The 19,993-nt window shown below is 40.1% G+C and overlaps 1 protein-coding gene across 1 annotated transcript in view; it reads right to left on the bottom strand.

Moving 5' to 3' along the window:
- NEB (nebulin) overlaps nt 1-19,993 on the bottom strand; it is a 274,540-nt gene that overhangs the window by 58,437 nt on the left and 196,110 nt on the right. Inside the window, exons 96-117 of the mRNA XM_089916822.1 lie at nt 18,294-18,398; nt 17,881-18,192; nt 17,075-17,179; nt 16,426-16,524; nt 16,123-16,224; nt 15,888-15,995; nt 14,461-14,772; nt 13,022-13,126; nt 12,792-12,896; nt 12,317-12,424; nt 11,409-11,516; nt 11,194-11,307; nt 10,527-10,724; nt 10,032-10,136; nt 9,227-9,331; nt 9,025-9,129; nt 5,402-5,509; nt 3,119-3,232; nt 2,605-2,802; nt 2,164-2,268; nt 1,400-1,504; nt 216-323 (exon numbers count right to left, since the gene is read on the bottom strand). Coding sequence (XP_089772948.1) covers nt 216-323; nt 1,400-1,504; nt 2,164-2,268; nt 2,605-2,802; nt 3,119-3,232; nt 5,402-5,509; nt 9,025-9,129; nt 9,227-9,331; nt 10,032-10,136; nt 10,527-10,724; nt 11,194-11,307; nt 11,409-11,516; nt 12,317-12,424; nt 12,792-12,896; nt 13,022-13,126; nt 14,461-14,772; nt 15,888-15,995; nt 16,123-16,224; nt 16,426-16,524; nt 17,075-17,179; nt 17,881-18,192; nt 18,294-18,398 — 2,934 coding nt within the window. The remainder of the gene's footprint in view (nt 1-215; nt 324-1,399; nt 1,505-2,163; nt 2,269-2,604; nt 2,803-3,118; nt 3,233-5,401; nt 5,510-9,024; nt 9,130-9,226; nt 9,332-10,031; nt 10,137-10,526; nt 10,725-11,193; nt 11,308-11,408; nt 11,517-12,316; nt 12,425-12,791; nt 12,897-13,021; nt 13,127-14,460; nt 14,773-15,887; nt 15,996-16,122; nt 16,225-16,425; nt 16,525-17,074; nt 17,180-17,880; nt 18,193-18,293; nt 18,399-19,993) is intronic.

The following is a 19,993-nucleotide window of genomic DNA, read 5'->3' as shown; positions in this document are numbered from 1 at the left end:
TGCTCTCAGACAAGAGGGAAGACAAGCAGTGCACTGTTATTTGTTTTGTTTTGTTTAGCTCATGTGAATGAAACAGGCTTTACAATTTACAAGGTCAGGATGTAAATTGTAAAGGCTGAGGATGCCCAAGCCAAGGCCACTTCTACAGAGGCCTGGCCCTCGTCAGCTGAGTCCTGGATTTCTGCTGGGCACTCTGTCCAGGTCTCATTTCTCACCTCACTCTGGAGCTTGTATGCATGAAGGGCCCGGTCCAAATCCACAGTTTTTGTGGTTGGAGCCACTTTGCCTCTGACGCTGTGCACGTAGTCATGGTGGTAGATGGCCTGGGTACAGAGAGAAGCAGAGTGAGCTGAGTGGACTATGGCAGCAGGGTTAGAAAGAAGCAAAGTAAACACAAACCCAAGTCTCCTATTATAAAAAGTAATAGCCTGCTCCCCTTTGCCTTGGGAACTCTATCTCATATACTGTGCTTTGTCCACCAGGACCACAGCCAGGGTATGGACCCCACACTGAAAAATCAGTGGAAGAGTCAGCTCAGGCACAAGAAGAGGAAGAATGGGCATTTTACCACTACCTATTCCAAAAGAATAAGTTTTCACGTTCTGACTCATTGGTGGGATTTAATATTTGCTTATTAACCTTTGGGGTTAATAAAAAAAAAGGGCAGCCTGCTCTGTGTCAGTGTGCCATTACAGGGGGTGCTTTCTATCCACTTTCTAGTCATCTGCATAAGGATGCTGAGGCTTGGGGGATTAAGAGCTTCTCTCAAGCCTCACCGATTATGCATGGTAGAGGCCACATCTGTAACTGCAGAGACCTTCCCCTCCTCATCTTACCATAGTGAGCACTAATGTATTAGAAGGCTGATACTACGAGGCATAAACCGTTGCTTACAACGCAAGGATACAAAAGTAACCTTGGAAGCTCTAAAAGCTTTTTAAATCCATGGATTTCATAGATTTGGATCACTTACAAGGCCACCCCAGGAAACTGATGGAACATATCAGGTTTTAGGAAATAAGAGCAGACTCTTTTTTTTTTTTTTTTTTTTTTTCGGTACGCGGGCCTCTCACTGTTGTGGCCTCTCCCGTTACAGAGCACAGACTCCGGATGCGCAGGCTCAGTGGCCATGGCTCACGGGCCCAGCCGCTCCGCCGCATGTGGGATCTTCCCACACTGGGGCACGAGCCCGTGTCCCCTGCATTGGCAGGCGGACTGTCAACCACTGCGCCACCAGGGAAGCCCTAAGAGCAGACTCTTAAGTACTTTCTAAGGCACCAACTCTGGTTTCCCATTGAGAAAAGGCCTGGCCTTGCCCTACTTTGGTTTTTCCCACTTCTGCTGGAGCAGTGGCCCTGTCTTTACTCTCCCAGCAGTAACTTTCCCAGTGGGCACTTACGTCACTTAGTTGTTTCCCACTTTTGACAGCCTGAACATAGATGGGAGTGTCAGTAACCAACTTGTAGTTATTCTTTGTTTTCTGCACATGAGCTTTGTACTTGATCTGCCGAAAGGAAGAAAATAAGCCTGTGTTAGACCATTCATTATATTAGAAATTGCTGGTTTTCACAGAGGGTTTGGTTGCTTTTAACTCATGGCATTTACATTTACATTTACATCCATGTAAATGGCATTTACAACAGACTAACATGCACTTGAATTTTATAACAATCGGTGTAATCAATGCTTACAGTCACATGGATCTTTTAGAGTCTTCTAGGAGGCTTGACAACTGCTTTCCTAGGAATGTTTAAGCTTTCTTCCTGAAATCTTGATTATAGTATTACTTTGCCTAGCTAATCCTCTTTACAAATAGACCCCGTCTATAGCATCAAAGACTCCTAACAAACGAGTTTTTTCTCATAATGAGGATTATATGTGCATTAATATATCCAAAATAGTTCAGAAGGTGGCGAGAAGAGCCAGGGGTCCCTTCTCCACCAGAGCACAGTGGGACAGCTCGTCTGCATTGTTTGCACTCCTGAGAAATGGGCACTCTGCTCCTCAGAATCTTCTTCCAGCTCAGCCATCCTCAGCACCACTTGAGACGCAGCTGGGTGTGACAATGTCTATACTTTACATACTCTCCCCTTGACGCTAGACTACACAGAGAAGGAAACATACTTTAAAGAGCTAAAAAAACAAAAAACAAGGCAAACTCACATCATTGCGTAGATCGTAAGCATGCTTGGCGTGGAGAATCTCAGGAGTGTCCCAGATGTAGCAACCAATGCCTTTCAGCCAGTTGAGATCATCCTTGTACACAATCTAGGGGATTGCATCAGATGGAGGGGGTCAGAAAAAGAAAACTTTACTGTAACTTTAACACCAAAGACATGGACACCCTCGGGACCCAGGATGACCTTGTGGAATGAAAAGCAAGACACTATGCCCTGAGGCCGTGGGTGTCCTGGAGACATCAGCATAGAGAACCCTGCTTCCAGGGACGGCCTCGAATTCCTGACAGACCTATGGGTGTATCGAAAAGCGATATTGGAAGAGGGCTGAGCTGAAGAACCAGGTGAAGAACGGGGTGAGTCAGTCTCTCTTCAGGGTGGGCGTATGGGTCTGGGGAGGGGAGATCTTCATAAGCAATGGGCTTACGTCGCTGATCTCATCTGTGACCTTCCTGACGTGACTGTTGACTTGCAAGTCGGGGTGGCAAATCCACTCGTGGAGGTGAAGGCGGTAATCGATCTCGCTGACTTTCTTCTGAGAATCCTTAGCGGTAACCATCTCTACCATGTCGGGCACCACGTGGATTTTCATCTTGTTCTTCTCATAAACGGATCTGTACAGGCGCTGTGAAGATAACATAACATGCCAGTTACACAGGGAATTACGCAAGGAATCATGGTGATACATGCCTTTCTTAGACACCAGAGAGGTCAGGGGAACCAATTTACAGCAGTTGGTTGGGGGCAGGGTGGAGACTGGAAGTTTCTGACACTGTCTACAGATTCATGGCGGTGGGGGAAGCAGTATGGGCTGAAAGAACACTTAGCTTCCTCACACGTGCATGGTCAACGCCATACGCGTTGTTGAACAGAACATGTTCTGATTTATAGTTCGTGGCTCCGTTACTTGACTTTTGAAGCCAGCCTTTGGGGTCACTTACGTCGATGTTAAACTTGCCAACTCGGAGGCACCGTGCTGTGTTCAGATCATCTTCAACACTTTTGGGTAAAGTATAAAGAGCTTTGAACTTTTCATATTCTTCCCGATATTTGTTCTATAGAGAGAAAATACAAAGGAAGAAACACAGTTTTGAAGAGTAATGGATCTAGATTGTTAAAAACGCATGAGACTTAACAGAAGGACCCGACTCTAAGATGGGCCACCTTGGGGTCAGCACTTCTCTGAGCTTGTTTCCTTGTCTGTGCCCACAGGCAGAGGTGGCACAGCCTGCCTCCAGATTACCTGAGGATTAGAGTAGACTGTGTGTAAACGTTCTTCAGGTACTGGTTTTAAAACCCCTGTACCAATACTGGTACTTCTACTGTTACCACAACTACTTTTAAAGATTATGTAATTTTTAAATGATCTCTTTTGTGATATTGGTTTTGTTTTTCTTAACCATAAGTGAAAGATGAAAAATGTACTCAGGAATTTCTTTGTTTTTTAATAACTGACAAGCCTGATGCTTAAGAGACTTAATCCTTGAATTTCAGTTTCTACAAGGTTTTCCAAAAATACAGTGCAACTAACTTCTATGGGAAAACCAACGTCTAGTTCTTAAGCCATATTGCCTATTAATTAATGCTTCATGATTTCATGAATTAGGAAGTAAGGCCCTTACAGAGGCTGAGATCCAATCTCCTAGCACATGATAAAATAACAATGCTCTCACAACTCAGAGACCCACATCTCAGTTAAAAAAAAAAAAAAAAAAAGAAAGGAAAGATGGGAGTATATATGTATATATATATATACAGAACTCCAGTAAAGCCCTTCTTCACTGACTGGAAACTAAACAAAATTCCCATCAGAATTTTCCGTAACATTAGTTCACATACTCCTTACATCTAAGCTATTCTTCAATTATAAAGAAGATAGTATTCTGTGACTTTTTTCATGACTAAAGGAAAAAGTCTTTGCTGAACTTTCTGGATCCTATCTACAAAAATTCTCTTCCCAAATGAAAAGCTTGCTTCTTTGGGCTAGTCTGTTTGCAATCTTCCAAATAGAGTTGGCCCTGGGAAAAATGATTTAGATTTAATTTTTCCTCTGGGTAAAAATTAAATTAATTCCATATATTGTCTAACAACGTCTTTTTCTAAACTATGACTCTCTAGGCCCATTAAACAGTAGTGAAATCAGTTTCCTGGGTCATTAGCATTTAAGTGAAGAGAATAGAACTGAAAGATTAGGATGCACTGCCTTTAGTGTAGTGGTCAGTACTCTTCTGTAAAATGCTGATATCAGAAGGCACTCACAAAAACTTCAGTTGTGTGTGTGTGTGTGTGTGTGTGTGTGTGTGTGTGTGTGTGTGTTGACTTGCAGTACAAAATAAATCTCTCAGTGTGGGTCATGGTCAAAAAAAAGATTTGAGAAATACTGGTCTAAAGTGTTACATAAAATGTTCATAATTAAGAAGTAAAAGTCTCTAATAGAAGTAAAGTTTCCGAAAGAGAATTAGGCTTATTAGAACTGCAGTGAAGGTTATAGGGAATTTTACAATAAGAAGTTTTACTTAAGAACATTTTAGGCATAAAGGGTTAAAAGTGTTAAGATTTTATACTATACTATATTTAAACAGCTCATGTGATTTAGGATTTTAAAAAAATTATGTCTATACCTAAGAAAAGTTCTGTTTAAAAAAAACTGAATTTCAAGATTTTTAAATTTTTATATTTCATAGTGATAAAGATAACGATTTACTTTTAAATCATGTATTTGGGTCTGGTGCAATAACTAGTTACCACATTCACTGTCTTTTTTTAAGGGTACAATTTATTTATTTTTTATTTTTTTAATTAATTTTTATTGAAGTATAGTTGATTTACAATGTTGTGTTAGTTTCTGCTGTACATCACTGGTTTATTTTTTATAGCAATGTCCACATAATTCTATTAGAAAAGAGTATTTTGTATGGCATATTATGTCCTCTACCTATTCCCATTTCTGGCTAAAATGGAGTGTATCCATCCATGTCATTTTCAGGCAGGCAGCGTAAAAGGTCACATCGCTGTCCTTCATGTAAGTGTCTGTGAATCTCTCTGGACTTCAGGGCCCTTGAGAGGAAGCATAAGTGCACAGACTTTGTGATGACCAAGTGTCTGGAGTTATTTGCTGGTGTTCAACACAGGCAACACAGGAATCAGCCAGAAACATTTTGGAAGTGGAGGGCAGGGAAGGGTAAAGGGTGGTGGGAAGGTTATCATATCTGTACTTGACTTACATGGCTGGCCAGATGCTTCTGGTTCTTGACGTGTGTCAGGGACACGGTGTTGGAAGGCAGGATATAGCTGGTGGCTTTCACTTTATCCCAGGCCTCCTTGTACAGGTTCTATAGGGGTTAAAAATCTTCTTGTGAACACAGAAAAATGCAATCTGGCTAGCTTCCAGCAGTGGATTTTTCCTCTGTTTTTGTCCTTCTCAGACATTCCCTAGCAATCCCCAGATCTTCTCACTCTGTAGAAGCCAAGTACTCCTAAGTGAATAATGGGTTTAATGTCATGACCATAATTTCAGAGTCCATTATTTTGTTCTCTACCATAGCACTTATCACAGTTTCACAGTTATCAGAGGTTTCAATGCCATATTCATTCCCTCATAGGTCTAAGATTCCTGGAGGATGAAAACCACTAACATTAAAATATATATGAATATATATATATATATATATATATATATATATATGAAGATTAAAAAATGTTTGTTTCCACTTCTAGGTATTTATTTACCCAGGAGAAATAAAAAGTTATGAACACACAGAACCTATATGCAAACGTGTATAGCAGCTTTATTCATAATTGTCAAAAACTGGACACAACTCAGATGTCCTTCAGCTGTGAATGGAAAAACAAACTGTGGTTTGGAATATTGCTTTTGCTATAAAAAGGATAAACTACTGATTTAGGCAGCAATGTGCGTAAAACATAAATGCATTTTGCTAAGAGAAAGAAGCCAGACCTAACGGCTACATATATACTGTGATCACGTTTCCGTGACACTCTGGAAAAGGTAAAACTATAGGGACAGAAAACAGCTCTGTGGATGCTAGGGGAGAAGAGAGGGGCAGCAAAGGGACAATGTGGAGGTAATACAGAATTTTTTTGTATCTTGACTATAATGGTGAAAACATGACTCTATGCATTTGTCATAAGCCATAGTACTACATACCACAGAGTGAAATTTACTGTATGCAAATTAAAACAACCAACCAAAGAATCAGCCAGAATGGGGGAGGTGACTAAAATAGAATACAAACTGTAGCAAATAAATCTGATTGTAATACAAATGTATAACAAGACTACAGTGAAGGAAGTGGCGAAGAAAACAACTGACTTAAGTAAATTTGGAAAATGGTAACTTGACTGGATACTCTAAGGCTATAGGCAAATATAACTGCACACAATATACCCTACTCTAGGGCTTCCCTGGTGGCGCAGTGTTTAAGAATCCGCCTGCCAATGCAGGGGACACAGGTTCGACCCCTGGTCCAGGAAGATCCCACATGCCGCGAAGCAACTAAGCCCGTGCGCCACAACTACTGAGCCTGTGCTCTAGAGCCCATGGGCCACAACTACTGAGCCTGCGTGCCACAACTACTGAAGTCCGCGCACCTAGAGCCCGTGCTCCGCAACAAGAGAAGCCACCACAATGAGAAGCCCGCGCATCACAACGAAGGGTAGCCCCTGCTCTCCGCAACTAGAGAAAGCCCACATGTAGCAACAAAGACGCAAGGCAGCCAAAATTAAATAAATAAATAAATTTATTAAAAAAAAATACCCTACTCTAGTTAGTAAATTTGTTTCTCACAGGCGTGTGTTAGATATTCTGAAAATACTTTATGTGGATACAAGGGTTGCACAAATAAGTAGATATATCATAAATAATGAGAGCCAGGCTTTTCACTGGAAAGGAAATAGAAAGTCACAAGTTGGAAAAATAAGTTTCACTTAAGGAAAGGGTGAAGGATAGAATGAGCCCTGTGGTGTTTAATTGCATTGAAGGTATCAGTATGGACTCATGATTTTAAAATATAGATACAGTTAGGTAAGTACAGAAATAGATACAGATATGTATGCATACATGGGTTAGTATACATGCATATATTTCTAAGCTCTGTCCACTTAGAGGGTCTAGGAACAATGACATCCTAGTAGTAATGAGCACACTTAGTGCTTGAATCTTGGTTCAAAATACCGTTCTCCAATAAAATAAACTGGGAGTTTTTAGAGAGGTGGTTGATTCCAGGTCTGGAACAGGGAAAATACAGATGAGCCTGGAACATCTTGTGGTGCCAAGCAGTAAGGAAGTACTCAAAAAACACGTGATTGGGTGTATCAAGGGGACACAGGAGTCACCCTGAAAGAGCTCCCCATAGCAAAGCTGAAACCATTTGAGCAACAAAATAAATAACAATAATATTAGACTCTACCACAGATTAAAATAAATACCCATGAGCCATGGGTATTGCCCATGTAAGCAAACCAACAGTGGAGAAGGAACAGCTCTTCCTTACAGAAGAATTCCAGTTAATAAATGTATATAGAAGAAAAAAGGGAAAGAGAAAATCACTAGTAGGTATATTCCACAGTAATAATTCTTGCAGGCAAGCTCCATCAATGGATGCTAAAACACATGAGAGAAAGTATAAGGACAAACAGGATATTTGCATAGTCCCAAAGGATCTCCTCCAAGATATTTATTAATAACAAAGGTAAAACTAGTAACTTTACAGTGGAGCATCTCGGCAGTGAGCAACTTAACCAAGTGATCAAGGTCATCACAAGTTATCGACATTATGTACCACCTGCTATGGTGTGCTGAGAAGGGTGCATCAATTCTGTGTTGTTTTTGCAAAAAAAAGAAAAGGGCATACCTTTAATCTAATCATGAGAAAACATCAGATAAGCCCAAATTGAGGAAAGAATACTAGCCAGTTATTCTACAAAATAACTGGCTAGTATTCATCAAAAGTGTCAAGATGAGAAAAAGACAAGGAAAGATTGAGAAATTATCAGATTAGAAGAGACTGAGGAGTCACGACAACAAAATGCAATGTAGGATCCTGGATTGGAATCTGGCACAGAAAAGCAGGTTAGTGGAAAAAGTGGTGAAGTCTGGATAAAGCCTATAATTAACACTGTAACATCGTAACAATGTTAATTGCTTAGTTTTGATAGTTGTACTATAGAGAAAAGTATGAGGAAATTCTCTGTACTATTTTTGCAGTGTTTCTGTAAATCTAAAATTAATTCAAAATGAAGTTTAAAAATGTAACCAGGGCTTCCCTGGTGGCACAGTGGTTGAGAGTCTCCTGCCAATGCAGGGGACGCGGGTTCGTGCCCCGGTCCGGGAAGATCCCACATGTCGCGGAGTGGCTGGGCCTGTGAGCCATGTCTGCTGAGCCTGTGCGTCCAGAGCCTGTGCTCCGCAAAGGGAGAGGCCATAACAGTGAGAGGCCTGCGTACCGCAAAAAAAAAAAAAAAAAAAAATGTAACCAATTCAGAGGCAGGAAGAAAAGTGTGCCTCTGTTGGTCTGTAAGTCACTGGCCAAGGGAGAAGCCACGGAAAAACAAGTCTAGGGTCAACAAAGAAGAGCTTCAACAGTACCTGTCTGCAATAAGGCAGGAGTTGGTGAATTTGTGTCAATTGCATGAAATAGAACAATATTCAAATTGGGGCTGATTTACTTGTAACTATGAGGACTTACAAGATAAAGTAGGAATTTAAAGGTCCGGGAAAAAGATTGGAAAGACCTTTGGGGGTAAGGTTGTCTGTCCCTTTTCATCTCTTATTGTCTATAAAGGTGAAAAAGGTAACTCAAATACAGAGAAAAGAAACTCAACTCACACTGCTATACAGATCCTTCAGATTATTGGTTCTGTCATAATCCACCGTTTCTAGAACTGTCGTGTATTTGTCTTTAATCTGATGATAATTTTCTTTATATTTCACCTACAGACAAAAAGGATGGGTTATTCTTTTCTATTGTTTGACAATATGTAAAGACAATAACAGCTTGTCTTGGGAGAGAAGTACAAGGAAGACACACCTCACTGGCATTAATGCCGCTTTGAAGAGCAGTCACGTAAAGCGGTGTATCTGTGACCAGGTTATAATTTTTTAGATTTTCTTTACCTGCTGCCGTGTATTGTATCTGTGAAGAAAAAGAAAAGTCACTGAAAATGGTAAAATGCAGGTCTTCCATCAGGTTTAGCAGTTTGTGCCTACTTAGATGTACCTTTATTTCTGGGTTTCTGCTTTAATCCTAACAGAGGATACGTTGTACAGTTTGAGACTTTGCATGGCTGTCAAAACTAACAGTTTCTCTTGACCAAGAGTGGAGTCTAGATCTTTGCCACGTCCCTTCTTCCTTGTGTTGTTTTTCCATGCCTATACTCCATCCCTGACAGCAGCCCCTCAATTTCAACATTCCATTAGTCTGCCCTATCCAAGCTGAATTTCTGCTGGGAAATTTCCCAAATGTCTACTTTTTACTTCAAGATTTAACTATTTATGGTCAAAGTATGCATGTGCATTCTACTCCCTGCCAGTTAACCTGATCAACTAAGGTGTAGATGCTTGAGAGTAGTTCACTCTGAAACACCTCCCAGATAACTTTCTGCTGTAAATGTCTATAGCCTTAAATCACAGGAGAGACTCAAACTGAGGAAAGCCAGCACCAGAACAGGCCACCAGAGAGGTTTTATTGGGCAGGGGCCTTTGGTTCCCTTAGATCATGCACTGTCAAAGCTGCTTTCTCTGGGGCACAGGGACAGCCTTGCTATCACTCCACTGAGAGCACCATGGAGCCCATCAATCCACAGTGAGCTAGTCCCTCTAAGAAGATGACTCACCTGACTCTGGAGGTCATATGATTTCTTGGCATGGAGGATCTGGGGTGTATCCCAAACGTAGCATCCAATGCCTTTCAGCCAATTCAAGTCACTTTTATACACGTTCTGCAAGAAAGAAGAAACTGTGAAAGGTGACAGGTACTAACTGAATTTACAATCGAGCGTTTGATAATTTCCTATCAGCCCTTGGCTGTGCTTAGTACTTAGCAGTCATAGGGTGGGTTTCTCAACACCTGGAAGGTCTTTAATGCCCTGGCCTAAAGAAGTTTAGGAAGAGAGCAACAGCTAAGTTTTAGTCTAGTGTTGAACAGATAAAATATTTAACATAGGTGCCTCATTGCTCCAAGGGGATCCTTACACCAAAAAAGGTTACTCATGCCACTTTGTAGTGAAAAGCAGCAGGGTTTAGGAATACAGGGACAATTAGAACATGGGGCCCCAGGCAGGGCTGGGTGAAGCCTGTAACTTAGTCAACCTGCAGAAAGGACATCATACATCACTCAACATCTCCTGCGCGTTTTGGGCCCGAATAACATTGGGTTCTTCTGGAAGAGATGTCCACTGGTGGAAGTAGTGTCGGTACTCCAGGTCACTGAGGATGTGCTGGCACCTTTTAGCCAGCACATGATTCATCATATCATTGGGGATATGAATATTTGCTTTGGTGTCCTCATAATGTCTTCTGTAGTTCAACTAAAGAATAATATGTTTTTAAAGACAAAAATAAGAAAGGAATTAAATGTAAATTATTCTGATCAATCTCTTTTATAGTCTTATTTTCAACATAGATCAATACCTTTAGAATAGACTAAGGTTAAAAAATGACACTTTAAAAAAAAAAAATGACACTTTAATATACTCTTCTTCTTTAAAAATTTCCCATCCTTTTATAACACAGGGTAAAGAGTGACTTTGTTTTCTCCTTTTTCCAAATACAGAGCCCTCACTGTGTTTGGAGGAGGCAGGAGGGAAAGGGTGAAAACACACAGCCATCAGAGGTGCACAGGGCTAACTGGCAGGGGCGGGGGACAGTCTCAAGACTGGCTCATTCCTCACCATCCCACCCCCCCAGCTAATCTTGAACCAAAGGGCAGATTATAAATAGGCAGACTAGTATTACACTTAAGTGTGCAGATCCTCTGTTACAGTGAACTTTGCTTACCGCACTCCTCATCTTTTGGAAATCCAGACAGTGAATCACGTTGGGGAACTCACTGATTTCTTTTCCAGCCAGGTAGTGACCCTTCAGCTTCTCATAGGTCTCTTTGTATTTAAGCTGTGAAATAGGTGCAACATTGAAAATCACTGGGACTTTCTAACCAGCCCTTTGTGGCTGGAAAGACTCTCAAACTTGTGAAAGGAAAAAGTCCTACTGACCTCACTGTTCACAAAGTCAGCATGCTTGGCTCCAACAATGGGAACATAGCGTTCGTCCAAGGTGTAGCCGTAGGCCTTGGTTCCCTCCCATGCTCCTTTATACAGTATCTAGGACAAAGAAAGGTGTATCAACAAAAGTTTGCATTCAACTTCTTTCAGGTGCCACTCGAAAGAAAGTAGTAAAATCAAGGTAAAATACTCATGATTAAAGGCAAGGCTTAAATCTTCATTAACAGCTGTTAGTGTGCGTACCTAAGAACAGGGCAGAGTCTTTGGGCTTGTTGCAAATTAAATCTACAGACCCTGAGGCATTTTATAACAGAGTTTAACTGTATTTACAGTTCTAATAAAAGTGAAAACAAATTTGCACACAGAGGGAGAATCACCAAAGATGGCTTCCCATTCGGCATATACACATATACGCTACACACACATCACCTTTAGATTAGCTGAATTAAAATTTGGAGGGCAAGTCCTCCACTTGTTGGCTGGAGATATATGTACATGATTGCTAAAGAGGGACCAGCCTTTCCTCTCTTCTCTCTGTTGGTAGTTGCTTGGTCCTACGTGCACCCGGAAGTGACATAGCTCTTGTTAGGTTATTGTCTCTCTCTTTATTTGAATGTCTCCCTCACTTACAGGGGCTCCTGGAGGGTTTGTCTCATTGATCTTTAGCTCCTCAGTGCCTCTCATAGGGCCTGGCACATCACAGGGGCTCAAAAAACACCAGCTGGATAAACATTATTTGCCCTGAATAATATGCTACTTCTAATAAACAAGACTAAATACAACAAAAACAATAGATCTCCTTATAAGTTCAGTTGCTCACAAAATCAGCCAAGAATATGAATACTGACAAGAGCTTAAAATTCGGAACTGAGTTGTATATCACATAAAATGGAACTTACGGTACTGTAGAGTTTTCCCATGTCTTTGGAATGGGTAATATATGGTGTATCTGGAGAAAAGGTATACTTGCCCTTTATTAATTTATTAAATGTTTCTTTATATTTTACCTGAGGGGAGAAAACAAAACCTTTGATTATTCTAAATGTATATTTAAAGTTTCACAAGATCTACCTAGCAAGATAATAATTAGTCTACATTTAGAGATTAACCAACTGGTTAAATTTCATTATATGATATATAATTTATATTATAACTAATATAATGGAAAGTTTTGGATAATAATTTAGATATTATCTAAAAGTGGGTACAGTATACCACCTACTAGTGACTTTTAAGACATTCTCCGCCAAAGATTTTCTTATAATTTACTCCCTATCGTCTCACACGCAGTTATCTGGAGTTACGCAAGCCTGTTCAACTACAGACAACTAAGTCTCCGGTTTGTGTATCTCATTATACACAAAGCAAACTTACATCACTTTGATTGACTGAGTTAATCTTGGCCAGAACAATCTCTGGAGGATCCACCACGCTTGTAAAGTTAGGATAGTTGGCAAGAGCATCTTTCTTATAGTTTATCTACAAAGAAATAGAGACGATTAAGACAGGTGTCCCCCCTGCCCCCCCACATGGGGATAGGTACATATCCTCACATGGCAGGTAAGGAGGCCAGGCCTTATGTAAGAAGAACAGGCTTTGCTTACCTGAGTCACCATTTCCTGGTTCTTGGTAACCCTCACATGGTCTACAGAATCCAGGGGGATCCAACCAATGCCTCGGAGCCACTCCAGGTCAGCTTTGTAGACATTCTGAGAGCAGGAAGGGAGACATGATGCAGGTATAAATGACTCAGGCACAGGATGACAAGCAGCAGGTTAGAAACAATGTTTTCAGAAGCTTTTTAGGGTTTTCTCTCTAGTGGCTGTTGTCTCATTGATTCAATCATGATTTCATCCATACACCTGAGCAACATTTCTTGAGCCTGTTACTATAAATGAAGAACTATGGAAGGTTATTTGAGGTATAAGTATAAGGAAGACCTCTAAGTGTAAAGAAAAGTTACTTATAAAGTGCAAAGTGGTTAAAGGCTATGAGAGGAAGACCATGCAGATGCTGTGGGAGTTGAGGGTAAGGGACCATTGTTTTCATCTGTGAGCATAAGAGAAGGTTTTACCAAGGAAGTTATAGTTACACAGAAATACATTTAGACTAAGGGGGCATTTAGACTAAGTAAAGGAGTAAATGCTCATGTACTGTAGGGTTGGGGGAAGCATCCCTCCAGCCCATCTCTACCCTTCCCCCTCACTTGCTGAATTCTCTCAGGCCATCCCACACCAAATGAAGAGGAGTTGCTAATCTGATTAAAGTTCCACAGTGGTCATCCTCCTGCAGCAACCAGTGAGGTGGGATGTTCAAGTTCACCACCTGTGCTGCAGGCAGTCTTTGACATCCTGTTTCTGTTTTGGTAATTATCAGAAGACCCAGGTAGGGTTAGCTCCTCGGCGCACCTGAGCATCACATCGATGCATTGTGTTTCTGTTTCCTAAAGACTGCTGGTGGCAGGTAGAGATCTTGATTCAGCCATCAATGGGAGGTGGCCTGAGATATATTCTCCATCCCAGCTTTAAACTCTGCATAAGGGATTCTGGGCCTCATGCAGCTCCTCAGTACATTGTGTCCTCTTTGCTTTGATCCCTTGTAAGCAACTCCTTCATAAATGCCATGAGGAAGGAGACGCTCAGCAAAGCAAGAAGGAGGCATTCCCAGGTCCCTGACTATACTATCATCTAATATAGTCAAAATCCCAACTCCATCTCAGCTCCCACCCCAGCCAATTATTATTTTAAATCAGTTGATAATTTTCCACGCAAATGTGAGGAGCTGTTGATGGCAGAGATGGTACAAAAGCAGATTTCTAAAAAATTGACTTTGAAAGTTATTCAGAAATGCACAGTCAGTAGGCAAAGCTGTCCGTCACTGCTCCCAACCTTTCTCTGCTTCATATCCAGTCTTAATTACCTTCTGAGAGCAAACTAAGTATTTATGGTCCAAAGTGTCATAGACTGGTGGTTCTAGAATGCTGCTTATGATTCTCAGAGTAGACCATACGTTTCTAGATAATTAAGAAACAAAAATCACTTACATCGCTTTGTAGGTCATAGGCCTTCCTTGCCTGAATAACATCATTTTGGTCAGGGTGACACGTCCATTGGTGCAGGTAATTCCGGTAATCAGTATCACTGACAAGGGCCTGCCCCTCCTTGGCCACCAACACCGACACCATGTCAGGAGGTATATTGATTCTGGCCTTTGTTTTATGATAGTGCTCTTTGTATAGTCTGTCATTCTGAATCTGGCCTGCGTGCTCGAACCAAACCAGTTTAGGATCATCTCTCATCGTCGGGACACCAACATAATGACCTTTCTGCTTGACATGGTCAGCTTTGTATTTCAGCTGGTGGGAAGAGGAACAGAGATCCCATCAGCTTTGACAAGCACACAAGGCAAAGGGGGCTTGAAACATCAGCAAACTCAGTCCCCCAGCTTTTTGTGTTACTCCCCCAAGAATAAATATCAAAAAACACTGAAATAGGGTGGGAGGGAGGCTCAAGAGGAAGGGGATATGGGGATATGTGTATACATATAGCTGATTCACTTTGTTGTACAGCAGAAACTAACACAACATTGTAAAGCAATTATACTCCAATAAAGATATTTTTTTTTAAAAGTAAAAGGGAAAGAGCAACAAGATTGCACGAAATAATTGCAAGATTATATATAAATCTTTTGTATAAAATAATAGAAATAAAGTAATCATTATTTCGCTCAGTAGATGTAATTATTTAAGGAGAACCATGTAAGTACTGACAGGCTCTCTCACTGATCAAACTTTAGTCAGGCTCCCCTGGGCCCTCTTCTTGATGAGGGCTCCACTTTGGTCTCTGTCTTTGCTGGGGCTGCATAGCCCAGTTTTAGCAAAAATTCTGTTAAATTTTAGCAGAGTTTAGCAGGAATCCCCCTATCCTTGATATCTCCTTTTAGTAACTTTCCGTCCACTGGACCCCTCACTGTTCCTTGGCTATAAATCTTCAATTGTCCTTTCTGTATTTGGACTTGAGCCCAGTTCTGTAATGAGGTTGCTTTTCCCCTTTTACTATAGTTTTTAAATAAAATCTATTTTTACCACTTTGCTAAAAAACAAAACAGAAACATTGAAATAAATAGATATGAAGAAATATCAATTTAAAAATAGAAAAATATACACTTATTTTCTAATTCTGGCAATATTGTATTTGAAAGCTTAGAGATTTTAGGGAAGCAGGGAATAGAAGAAAAAACAAAGACTTCAAACGATAGTTTTTAAAGAAGCCAAGAAAAAAAAGATGAAGAATGCCAAAAGCCCATGGGAAAAGGACCAGAAGGGAGCAGGTACCCTGACCATCCCCAAACCTGGCCAGGCCTGCCAGCCAACAAGGAACTCTCCATTACGCTACATGCCTTAGCATAAATGGGTTCCTGCACAGGGAAGGTCCAGCCTTTGCAAAGCACACTCATATCAGCATAAATTACCTCGCTCTGAACGTCACCAGAGTGATGGGCATGAACAAACGGCACAGCATCCGGAGGCAAAATGTAACTTGTGGCTTTTTGTTTCTCCCAGCTTTCCTTGTAGAGATACTAAAAGACAGAGAGCCAGGACAAAGGGTTAAACCAAGGAGTCAGAATGGAGGGATAAGTCTCCTATTGTTATGTTATGGTCCTCTGTCCCCACACAAAGTGCCAGGCATCCAGGTAAAATCCATACCTGGTCTAGTATTCGGGCTGCCTCCTGGGCAGCGTGCAGCTGAGGGGTTTCTGTGAGGGTGTACTTTGATTTGGTGTCATTCCAATTTTTTCGGTATTTAATCTAGAAATGAGAAGAAAGTTGGTAAGTTCTTTGATATTAAGAAAACATAATGTTGTCCAAGCAAATGCTAGCATCATTCGTCTCAACGTTTACAATCTGTATCTCAGACAATGACTGCACGCTGAGTGTAAGTAAGTGGAAAAGCTTTGGAAATGGTGTCTTCCCAACCGAGCAATTTTAGAATGACAGTCATGTACTTACATCATTTAGGATTTCACCACTTTGTTTTGCTGTCACGTAATCAACTCTGTCATCCACGGGAGTAAAGTTGAGAGTTTCTATTTTTGTGCGATATTTTCTCTATGGGAAAGAAAATATCTTTTAGATAGCTGTAGTCTCTGGTCCTGTGTGAGTTGATAAAGATATGCTGCATTTAAGGACCCTTTCTCTACTAGAGGCATAGAATGCCGTATGTCAATGGCATCTTCCTGGCAATTTGGCTTTCTTCTTAGCATTTTATTTTTTAACAAATGGGTTGCCTTCTTACACCTTCCACAGATTTTAAAGTAGCAGATCTGGTTAGCTCCCAAAGCCATGTAATGTATCATTATGTGAACTCAGTTCATTTTTTTTTTTCAACTGGACAAACTTCTCTCAAGTGTATTGCCATTGCTGACAAAAGAAGTTTTCTATTTATACAATTCTAAGCATTGTTGAGCGTAGATGGATGTGATTACATAATGTGAAAGGGACAGTACAGGATTATTTTGGAAAAATGTACGTCTGGCTTAAATGACAGCAATTGAAGTTGTTAAAACTGCTGATGGGGAATGACTGCATTTTGGCTCGTATAGTTTTTGCTCAGTCTCTTAGGAAATGTGCTGAATGGCAGGATAAGATCCTGGCATACCTCACTGAAGATGTCTGCAGCGTGCTTGGCATGACTGACAGAAACAGAATCATCTGGCATCCAGCCGATCCCACGTAACCATTCCAAGTCAGCCTTGTAAATAGCCTGTGAAAATAAGACCAGGAAGAAGTCAGTGACCCTGGTCATATTTATTCTATCCATTGGTCTGATGGAGAAATGCATTTTAAGAATGACATACTCAAGCAGCCAGACAAGTAACATAAGTAAATTAACTATGAGGCCAGGTGGTACGACAAACCAGCTGGGGACTTATTTGCTATTTAAAGGGGGTTAGCCTCAATTCAGATCCAGGTTATTGTTGCAAGGGCTAATGCATGTCTGGAGCTGCATCCTCTGATTTTTTTTCAATAAAAATGGGAACCCCTAGATTTGTACACAAAATTCCCTGATTTAAAAGCCTTGGCAACTTAATTCAACATTTAAAAATACTGTGTCAACTAAAATAACATATCTGTGACTACATCCTGACCATGGACTGCTGATATTTTAGTTACAATTTAAACCTCTGTTGCTACTTAAATTCTATTAAAATAATATTTTCAGAGTAGCTGTCTTTAACCGGAAACAGTTAAGAACTATATTCACACTACCACTTATTTCTTGATACAAAGTCCAGATCCTTCATGGCTCTGGTGATTTTGATACCATACTATAAGGTCTAACCAAAACCAAATTCTTCGCTATATAAAGATGTGAAGTGATGATGCAAGGATTTAATGACATAAACTTTCTGGGAGTCATGGGAAAATGATGCAAGAGCTCAGGCTAAAACGCAGCCCACTCACATCACTTTGCAGATCGTAGGCTTTCCTGGCCTGAATCACGTCCTGCTGGTCAGGCACGCACATCCATTGGTGCAGGTAATTGCGATAGTCAATGTCGCTGACCAGAGCCTGGCAATGTTTAGAGTGCGTGATGGAAAGCATATCTGGAGGGCTGTGGAACTTAGACTTCCATTTGGCCCAGTGCCGCCGGTACTCTCTTTCATTCTGAATCTTGCCAGCTATGAGGGCCCAGCGGATCTTGTTGTCATCCCTGGCTGTGAGGGTACCCACGTAGTGTCCCTTCTGCTTCTCATGGTCAAGCTTGTATTTATACTGGAGACAGAAAAACAAAGCAGATGGATCACAGCATGAACTCTCAGTGTACCTAGGGCATTTGTTTGAAAAACTGAGGAGTTAAACAAGGGCATACTCACATCACTGGCGATCTCCCTGGAGGCCTTGGCGGCCTGGATGGGGATGGCGTCCAGCCGTACATCACAGCTCATTTTCATCTCATCCCAACCTTCGCGGTAAATTTTCTGAAGAGGAGGAAAGATAAGGTATCGTTCCAGATTCAAACTTACTAATGACTCCAAGGGTTCAAGTAGAATTAATATCAGAGGGGTGCCATTTTTGAAGTCCCAGAACCAGTTTAAAAAAGGAATAGGTGAAAGAATCATTCTGTACCAATGTACTGGAGAACAAAATCATATCTGGAATCCAAAGATCTGGGCTGCACAAGAGTTCTTTCTTTTCTTTTTTTTTTGAATTACAGCTTTGATGTAGTTGTTCATGGTTTATGTAAAAGGGTTTATCTGCTTCTTGTATTGGTGTATTAGTGGTACTGGGATATGTTTAAGTTCAGACATTGGCAGGCTAGTATTGAATTTCTCTAGTTTAATAATTCTCTTTAACTAATTCATTTTTTAATCTTCAGAATTATAAACATTTTACATTTGAGTTTTTTTCCTCTCTGTATGGTTTCTTAGATCTTCTAATACGATTGATGATGCATATTTTTTGGGAATGTTAGATTTTCTTTCTGAAGCACCATTGGATGTAACGGCTATTTTCTAAGTGCAGCACTGTTTTGTTTGTAAAGAGAAGTCAGTTAAAGTAGTGACTGATTTACAGATAGCCTTCTAAAAATATATTCACATTTAAGTGGATACCTTCTGTACTGACGATGTCAGAAAGGCTCAGAAATAAGAGTAATTTAAATGTATAAATCAGAAATCATACCTATCACTATGGGAGCTTGAACAGTGCAGAAAGGAGAAGTGAATTTCAATCATTGACAGTTTCATGGCCTTTTCATATTTGAAAAATGAGTGCTTAGATAAATTTTGTCCTTGTAATGGACAAGTTTTATATGAATTTTCATTCAAGTTTTTGTATGAATTTTGGGTGGTCCAGTTTTAACATTTGACTTGTTTTTTTGTACAAAAGAAAAAAGTGTTCTCCACATTTAGATGTATTACACTAGAGAATATTTCATGCAAATTTGTAATTATGTTATTTAAACTTTTAAAATTTATTTTGTTTTATTACATATACTGTTACACTATTTTTTCTTATGTATTTTTTTTGTTTATGTGGTCAAATATATTTTTTATTTGAACTACAAAAAAAATTGGGCTTGAGACCTAACTTCTTCACGTACTAATTTTGAGAATGTGGGCAAATTCCTTAATATTTTTAAGTCTCAGCTTTCCCATATGATACAAACAAAATAACAGTCTTACCCGTGTGATTAGTGTGAAGATTAAATGAATTAATTTAACATGGATTTGCTTGGTTACCCATAAAATGATATACAAATATTCTGCAAAAGTTGTACTTTCTAAATGATGGAAATAATTTAAAATAGTGGATTTTATCGAGATTATACTGCTGGCAACATCATGTATGAAGAAAGTGTATATTTTGGTTAACATTCAAATAGGATGTTTGATTTCTTCCAAAACAAAAGTCATTCTCATTAGTATCTAAATACCTAAATTTAACAACTTTACTTTTGGCATAGTTTCAATTACTAGTCTTGCTTTTATCATGATATTAATGGTAGGGTTCTGGTATTTCCAGCTGAGAAACTTATCATGTAAAAGAGAGCCCATGAGACTTTCAGAATTCC

Source organism: Delphinapterus leucas, chromosome 8 (genome assembly GCF_059928025.1).
Source record: "Delphinapterus leucas isolate spDelLeu-1000000601 "Yukka" chromosome 8, BTC_Dleu_Yukka2, whole genome shotgun sequence".
Lineage (NCBI taxonomy): Eukaryota > Metazoa > Chordata > Mammalia > Artiodactyla > Monodontidae > Delphinapterus > Delphinapterus leucas.
Note: the sequence above shows the minus strand (reverse complement) of the source record. Positions and strands in the feature narration are given on the sequence as shown.